General features: G+C 40.7%; 1 protein-coding gene across 1 annotated transcript; it reads left to right on the plus strand.

The window, feature by feature from the left end:
• The first annotated feature begins 562 nt into the window (after positions 1-562).
• On the plus strand, positions 563-3,208 carry LOC118562175 (general transcription factor II-I repeat domain-containing protein 2-like). The gene has a single exon (XM_036134432.1). The coding sequence runs from the start codon at positions 1,382-1,384 to the stop codon at positions 3,206-3,208; it is 1,827 nt and encodes a 608-aa protein (XP_035990325.1). The 5' UTR covers positions 563-1,381.
• Positions 3,209-8,942: the final 5,734 nt, after the last annotated feature.

The following is an 8,942-nucleotide window of genomic DNA, read 5'->3' on the forward strand; positions in this document are numbered from 1 at the left end:
GTCAAGGGTGCCCACTTAGCCCACTACTGTTCATATTAGCGATCGAGCCCCTGTTAATTAAACTTAGAACAACACCATCCATACATGGCATTAGAAGAATGGGGAGGGAATATAAAGCCTCCTTGTACGCTGATGATCTTTTAATTTTCTTATCGGACCCTCTATCCTGCAAATTTAAACTTTTTAAGATTCTGCTGGATTTTGGTTGTTTTTCAGGTTATAAAATCAACCATTCAAAAGTGTGTGTTTTCTCATCAACGATTCGGCAAAGCAGATTCCAGACACAGACTTGCCATTCTGTATATCACATTCCGGTCAGAGGTCTGACTTGTGCTTTGCATGTTTGGATTGTTTTTGCTCCCCCCCCCCCCCCCCCCCGTCTTTAACAATCCAAGATCACTGGGCTGAAGTCGGTTGTCTAATATGGCCCCACACTCAGTCTTTGACAAGGTGGAGCAAGCAACTCAAAAACCCAAACAGCAAAAATAATCAAATCCAAGATGTTTTATTTCAACAAAAGCCGCCGTGATAGTGGCACGATAACACCCCGTTCCCCTTTTTTTAGAAGTCCAAGATTCAACAATTGTCCTTAAAAGTCACCAATTTGAGGCCAAAAGTTGGGCTACACTTATTATATTGCTTCTAGAGGAGGCGATCCGTCTACAGCGCACCCTCCTGCCGATCCGCAGCGGATTCTGCGACGCTCCAGCCCTGTTCCACTCTTCTGCGTCCCACGCCGCTTTTCAGACCGATCTAGATAAAAGAAAACAGGAAAACGGCAGCATACCCGCACCAAGACTCCTTTGAAAGACGTATTTCCTGCTGATACTCTCTAATCGAGACGGAGCGCTACTTACAGGCGCAGACCTCTGCCCTGACTGGGACGTCTGTTCACCTCCCGCTATTCTGTGCTTGGCGTGCGGATCCCACCTGCCCCTCGCTCAGCAGCGTGTCTGTCTCTGTCACCTGCAGGATCAGCTCCGTCCCTCCTTCCATCCAGGCTCCTTTTATTTTGGCTTCAATCAGCCTCTGCTGACACCTGCGCGCAGCATTTGCGGAGCGCAAATGCGCTCCGCCTCCTTAGACAACCGGCTTCAGCCCAGCTTGGATTGTTAAAGGAGGAAAATCAAAAAACAAAACAATCCAAATATGCAAAGCACAGCAAAAAATTAAAATAAAAGAAAAACATAATCATATTTCCCCCTGCTTTTCCCTATTTTCCCCTGGGAATGTAGTGTTGGTGCGTGCAACACACGCACCAACACTACATTCCCCACAATGCAACGGTAGCCCGCGAAGTCACAGCAGCGCCAACAAGCGGCTTCATTGTTCATCAGCAGTCAGAGCAGAGATCAACTTTCAGGTACCCCCCTCCTTAAAAATGGCTAAACGCAAGGTGGATGCTGAGAATAGAGGGTTTCAAGCAAGGTGGGAGGCAGACTACATGTTTACAGAGGTAAAAGGCAAACCTGTGTGTCTTCTGTGTGGAGAAAGTTTGGCTGTAATGAAAGAATATAATCTAAGAAGGCACTATCAAACTTCTCAGAAACACACAGACAAAGACAAGAATATGAACACGGAACAAAGGCTACAGAAGGTGGAAGAATTAAAACGAGGCCATAAGTCCCGGCAGGCTATGTTCACATTTGCCAAATCACAAAGCGAGGCTGCTGTCAAGGCTAGCTTTATTGTGGCAAAAGAGGTCGCAAAATCAGCCCGGCCCTTTACAGAAGGAGAGTTTATCAAAAACTGTATGCTCAAAGTTTGTGACGCAGTGTGCCCAGACAAAAGACAACTATTTTCAAACGTGAGCTTGAGCAGAAACACCGTTGCTGAACGTGTAGACCAGCTTTCCACCAATATAAAAGAACAACTTGTGAGAAAGGCAAAAGATTTCATTGCATATTCTCTTGCTGTGGATGAAAGCACGGATACATCTGACATTGCCCAGCTGTCAGTTTTCATCCGTGGAGTAGATTCCAGCCTGAGCATAACCGAAGAGTTTTTGGCATTACATCCTATGCATGGCACAACTACAGGGCAGGATTTGTATGAAGAGGTATCCAGATGTGTAACTGAGATGGGGCTGCCTTGGGAAAAACTTGTGGGATTAACCACAGACGAAGCACCCGCAATGTGTGGGCACAGGAGTGGATTGGTGGCAAGGATCCGTGCGAGGATGCGGGAGGAAAACGTTGCAGATGAGCTGACAGCTTATCACTGCATCATACACCAGGAGTCATTGTGTGGGAAAGCCTTAAAAATGGAACATGTAATGACCACCATAACCCGAGCAGTTAACATCATCAGAGCCAAAGGTTTAAATCACCACAAGTTCAAGGCATTTCTGGGCGAGTTAGAGACAGAGTACGGTGATTTACCGTATCACACAGAGGTGCGATGGCTAAGCCAGGGAAAGGTGCTGCAAAGATGCTTCGAGCTGCGCGAGGAGATCTGTCTGTTCATGGAAAGCAAGGGGAAAGACACAACAGAGCTCCGAGATGAAACTTTCCTGTGTGAAATGGCATTTCTCTGTGACATCACGAGCCATCTGAATGTGATGAATCTGCAGCTGCAGGGACGGGGACGTGTCATCTCTGATATGTACAGTACAGTGAAGGCCTTTAAAACCAAGCTGAGTCTGTGGGAGATGCAGATGAGGAAAGAAAACTTAAGCCACTTTTCCAGCTGCCAGACCATAAAAGAGAAGCTTTCCACCGCTGTGTTCCCGAGTGTACAGTTTGCTGATAAACTCAACCTACTTGCCGCCGACTTCCAACGCCGATTTGCTGATTTTGAACCCCAAAAAAGCAGGTTTCAACTGCTCAGCAATCCTTTTGCAGTTGATGTAGAAAGCGCACCACCAAATCTACAAATGGAGTTAATTGAGCTCCAGTGCAATGACACACTGAAGGAAAAATATGAGAGAGTGGGTGCTGCTGAGTTTGCACGTTTCATCCCCGACACAATGCCCCAGTTGCGCATCCAAGCTGCTCGGACGCTCTCCATGTTTGGCAGCACATACCTGTGTGAACAACTATTCTCTTTAATGAAGCTAAACAAAACATCACACAGGAGCCGTCTTACTCATAATCATCTTCACTCAATCCTGAGGATTTCCTCAGCTCAGAGCCTAACCCCAAATATTGAGGAACTGGTACAAAAGATGAGACATCACCAAGTATCAGGCTCAGCCTCAGACAAGTGAGCATCACAAAGCAGTGACATATTTTTCAGTTTTTAATCAGTTAAACTTGTTACAATATTTGTTTTGTTGTGTTTTAGTTTTGTACTTATTTAACTGATTCTGTCTTAGGTTCAGGTTCTGTCTTAGTTTTGGTTTATGGATTAGTTTGGGTTTTGTGGTGGTTTGATTTTGTACTTTGTTTTATGTTATGAGCTCTTCTGGCCTGCTCAGATCACTTATGTCACCAGCCTTTAATCAGTTCACCTGCCAGCATTCTGTCAGCTCACCTCACCACCTATCTGTTTGCCTGTCACTTCCTTGTTTAGTCACCAGCCAATAAGTTTGGTTCATCTATTAATCACTTCCCTTCCTTTGATTAGTTCCACCTGTTTTCTGTAATTAGTTTCTACTCTGTTCACCTGCTCACCCCCCAATTTATTCCTGCTTCACTCCTTTGTTCAGGGCCAGGTCGTCTTTTCATGTTTATGGGTGAGGCAAATCCCGATCTCATGTCTGGTTTTGGATTTTTGATCCTGTTTTTCCCTCCAGAGTACCTGAGCAGTTTCTGTTCCCATGAAGTTCTGAATGTTTTTCTGTAGTCTTTTTGGTGTTGCACTGCTTTTTGTTTAATAAATTCCTTTTTTAAAGAACCTCTGCTGGTCTGGCTGAATTCTGGGTCCGCTGCCGTGATTCATCACAAAATTTTTAATTTTTTTTTTTGTGTACAAGACATGATTTTTTTCTTTGAAGGCAGTATTGTTTTGTCTGTGTCCCATAAATTTTTGTATTTTATGTTGTACCCCGAGTCCATTTTCAGTTGAATGGACTCAGGGAAAATTGCAGATAAGAGCCATGAGAGAGAATACAACTGATTTTAATTTTTTTATTTTTTCCCCCTTATTTTACTTTTTGAAAGCAGTGATCGGTAGGATCATAGAGCAGTACAGTAATGCATTTTCAGTTTATAATGCATGCACATTCATTTATGTATTTATCTTAATATTAAGTTTATTAATATAATATAAAAGTTTAATTAGTTTTAAATAATGTGTTGGGTCTTGGTTCAATAGGCTATGTTTATTTCAATATGTTTTAATAAACATTTAATCAGTCCGGCCCTCGGCTTGTAGCAAATTTGTTTTTTTGGCCCTCGGTGTATTTGACTTTGACATCCCTGGTGTACCGTTAGCCTACCATAGCTAGTTGGCCAACTGTCAGTTTCCAGACCTTACTCAACAATTTCTTTGCAGGTGTTTCATGAATCTTGCCGTTTGGAGTGAAAGATGTATTGATGCAGGTTATAACTTACAGTAGGCAGTGAAACTGAAGACAGATGAAGCATCTTCAGGGTTTAGTTTATTTGCAGGCCAGAAAGAAAAGATTGTGTGTGTTTTTAGATTGGTTCACTTTCTTGTTTCATTTTTTATGTGTCACCAAAACTGCACCCCTATTTTACAAAAGATGTGTTGTCAAAATGTGTTTCTTGTATGCTGTAAAACATTAGACTACTGCTGTATGTATAATGTAACATATTTTTACTTTGCTACCATGTAGAATCACAGACTATTCAAACCCCTACTCTAGGGACCTTTCTAGAGTACCGAAAGAGAAAAGCGGAAGAGAGGCAAAACTTTTCATGTGGGAAAATTAAATCAAAGAAAATATGTAAAGTCCAGGTAAGTTGGTTACATAGTGAGAATCAACAACTGTTAACTAGCTGTTGACATTCTTCCATCATCTCAGTTCTCTAAAAGTAAGCCTGATGATAGGGTCATCTTTATGGTGACCAGTATATTTTTGCATAATACTAATGTGCTTCTGTGCCACGACCATATTAGTCAGACAATGACACTGTCCTGTTTTCACTTTTGTACATATTTGCTGGTTTCTTATTATGATGAATATGTAACTGTGACATGCAAATCATTGTATTACCAATTACCTGTATCGAAAAGTAATCTGCTGTTTACTGGGTTTTTGATGGGCACGTAAAATTATGTTTGCCCGCAGTTATGTCTAACCTCATAATTCAGTTGTACAGTTCATTGTATAATGACAATAAAGGCCACTTCACCATAAACAGTGGGTTACTCTGTTTTCAGTGATATTTTGATAATAATTTTAATAATTGCCATTTTGTATCCAAGTGTGACATGTAACATAGCGTTATTGATCTTTAAACATTACCCACTTACAATTTTATTTATTTATTTTGCAGATAAATATTGGTTTGATGACCATTGGGAAGCGTGGTGTCCTCAAGCCAAAGCGTGGGAAAACTATTTCCCTTTCTACACATCCTGACATCACTGCCCTAGATCTGCTTAATGAGCCAGTAAGGAAAATGAGGGACTTCAACAAAGACCTGGATGAAGGACCTTTCCTCCTTCTTTATCCAGATGGCTCTGAAGTTATTAATATCCCTGGGACACAAAGACCATTTACTCTAAAAGCATACAAGGAAGAAATTGGCAAGACATATCAGCGGGTCATCATTTTTATCTGCCAGAAAAAAGACTTTGAGAAAGGTAAACTGTGTTGTTATGACCTAGTTGTGTCCAGTGCAGAGATGTCTGGACTTGCTATAATGCTATATGTTGGTCATTCATCACTTAAAGAATTATACTACACATTTTTTGCTTTACAGTTTTAACAAAACACTACACCTAGTGTTATGAAAAATGCAAACCAATCCTCTAGATTAGACTTAAAGCCTATGTCGTTTGACTTGCTTCGCAAGGACACTGAAATGCCACTGAATTCATAAATAAAAAATGTCTGAAGTATGTATGGGTAATGTGTCTCTTTTGAGAACGTTGGGAAAGCTTCATTGAGGTGACCTTATTTTAATGTATTTCAGTTGGAGAATTGCCAGACACATCTGACTCCGACCCTGAGATTGTGATAAAAACAACATCAAGAGAATTTGATCTAGCTGATACACTGGTGAGTGTAATTTAAAACATATTTGAGTGAGTTTTGTGATTAACCTGCCTTCAACCTGTGTAGGTTTTTGACATTGGCCTATCAGTACTAAACAAATACTTGTATTTGAATTAAATTATGTCTTTACTACAGCCATTTGAACCTCACCACAAAAGCAGTCCTGTACACAAAGAGCCTGACAAGGTGTAAGTAGTTGTGTGTGTGTGTGTGTGTGTGTGTACCAAAGAAGTTTAGATTTTACTGCATTTGTATACATATTTATTTGCTATTGACATAGCTTTGTAATGGGGTACCGCGAACGAGCTATTTTTAGAAACGTAACATCACGATGACGTCACATCACGTGGTACGCAGTGGGGCAAACTCCGGAAACCCGCCGCTGTTTTGCTTTGAAAGAGACGCGCGTTAGCCTAGGTTTTACTCGTTAAAACGACTGCTTTTTCCAAATCTAAGACCATGGTTTTTAAACATTGTTGCTATGGAACATGCAACAGCGACTCGAGGTACGCTGATCGGCCGCATATGAAGGATGTTTTCTTCAAGACTGCCAAGGAGAAATGTGTGCGCTTGGTACATCGGTGGGGTCGCCTTCATATGTAGCAAGCATTTTGTTGGAGGAAAGGGCCCAACCGAAGAACATCCTGACCCAATTCCAGCGACATCAAGTAGTGAACAGGTAAGAGTATTTTGGTGGCCGACATGTTAATAATGAAGCGCCTGCTACCATGATAGCATATAGGCTATCATGGTAGCTGGCGCTAACATGATACCTTGCTACCAGGATAGCTTACTCAAAAACATTTCAAATAAGACAAACATTAAACATATACCGATTCCTGGACGGTGATTGCAAACAAAAAAAAAAAAAAAAACGGCCGACGCCGCCATGATCGCCGCGCAGGAAAAAAAAAAACAAAGCTTACTGTTCATCAACTCGGCCAGTTTTCCGGTCTTTTTTAGCCCTCGACACTCAATCCATCGTTTGAGCTGAGGGTTGGTGTGTTCTTCGACAGTGCGACCAGTAATCCGTGCGCCTGGGACATCGTCTTGGGAAAGTTTAACGGCTGCAAAGTCGGTCATATCGCTGTTTCTGTTGCGCGTGTAATAGCTGGTTGCTACGGGCGTTCTCTCCTGTGTGCCCTACCTAAGAGGCAAAAGGGGCGTTGCTCTTGAGACGGTGACGTCACGTGCGCGGTACCCCATTTGTTGTTCTTGTTACGTGTGCTATACGCTAATGCCTTGTTACTTCAATAAATCAATGTTTGTTTGGTTTTGCAATGTCACCAATATATTTTGGAGTATACTATGATTTATGCTTTTTTGCCCTCAGGAATGGTGATGGGGGGTTGTCACTCTCTACTGAAGTACATCAGGTAATAGAGTATTATTTACATACAGTCTCTATCTTCCTCACTGGTCCATGACTTAAGGTATGAAACAAAACAATAGCTAAATGTTTACATAGACACCATCAATGTAACTATTATATGGTCTAATATTACAACAATAACTTAATTGATCCTCATAGGGAAATTCACTTCTGGCAGCTCATCTACCATTCAGTGAAGAATTAGAAAGTCTGATGCCTGAGGGTACAAAATATCCTCTATATCTTTTCATCCTGCAGTAAAGAGAGTGGAGCAATCGTCCACCATCTGTTTTTGATGTTATGATTACATTTATACCTTTAGACCAAAGTCCATTGAAGTAAACTCATAATCATAGTATTATGTTTATTGCAGTTGTGTGCTTTTAAGCTTTGCTTTTCATTTAGGGGGAATATAAAGCCATTTCAGATGGACTGTTAACTACAAGCCTTTTGTGAATGTGCCTGACGTAAGAAATTGAAAGCGTATATGGAGAGTTAGATGATCGTGGATGCATCAAAGATCACTTCAGATATCCTATTCAAGCACAGAAGCACATATAAGAAAAGTCAACTCAATACTTTATCATGCCATATATTTGTGTCATGCAGTTTTTTGAATTGGCAATTGTACCACATTTAACTTAAATTAGCAAGAATAAAAGTAAACAGGGAAATGTGTCCACTGAATGTCATCTTCTGTTTTTTATCTCACCTCCTTAAAGGGATAGTTAAATATTTTGTCAATTTTCCTTATTGCATTAATCATCATTAGTCATATAAGCAGGTACATTCCTGTCCATAAGAGCATTTTGGAATTATAGGATTGTGTATTTGATTAGTTTAGAGCAACCTATACTGTCCAACTCCATTGTATTCACTGAGCAGCTCGCATTTGTGCTTCAGGACTCTCAAAACGGGCATACCTTCTCATTATTATTGCAATCAGAAACATTATTGAGGGGTAAACACATTTCTCTCCTGACAAAGGTTAGATATTGAGTTTAAGCTGGAAGAGCTCGTCAACAATTTGATTGGTTTGATTTGATTGGATATGCATTTATGTGTGTCTATAATTACATTGTGTGCACATGTCTTTGTTTTGCAGGACGTACACCAACCTCTTTGCACCTATCGTCATTGACGATGATGAAGATGAAGTTCTCGTTCTTGAGGAAAAAAAGGACATGCCCTCAGAAAAATCTGAGTGAGTCATATAGACACAAGTAGAAAATGAACAAGCTCTCTACTCTGTCTAAAATAGAATTATACAAATGTGAGGACTCACTAAAATGAAAACCAATCTGACATTCTCTGCCTGTAACTACTTGAATCAGGTCCAGTTGTTGAGATGTGTGTTTAAAGAGAGTACATTGGAATTAAGTTAATAAGAATAAAAAACTTGCTCATTCTTTTATAGATTGACTTGATTTGAAGATAAAT

This window comes from Fundulus heteroclitus, unplaced genomic scaffold, assembly GCF_011125445.2.
Source record: "Fundulus heteroclitus isolate FHET01 unplaced genomic scaffold, MU-UCD_Fhet_4.1 scaffold_81, whole genome shotgun sequence".
NCBI lineage: Eukaryota > Metazoa > Chordata > Actinopteri > Cyprinodontiformes > Fundulidae > Fundulus > Fundulus heteroclitus.

Bases quoted from the DNA above. Each gene is read 5' to 3' on its own strand.
- LOC118562175 (XM_036134432.1), top strand. From the start codon at position 1,382: ATGGCTAAACGCAAGGTGGATGCTGAGAATAGAGGGTTTCAAGCAAGG.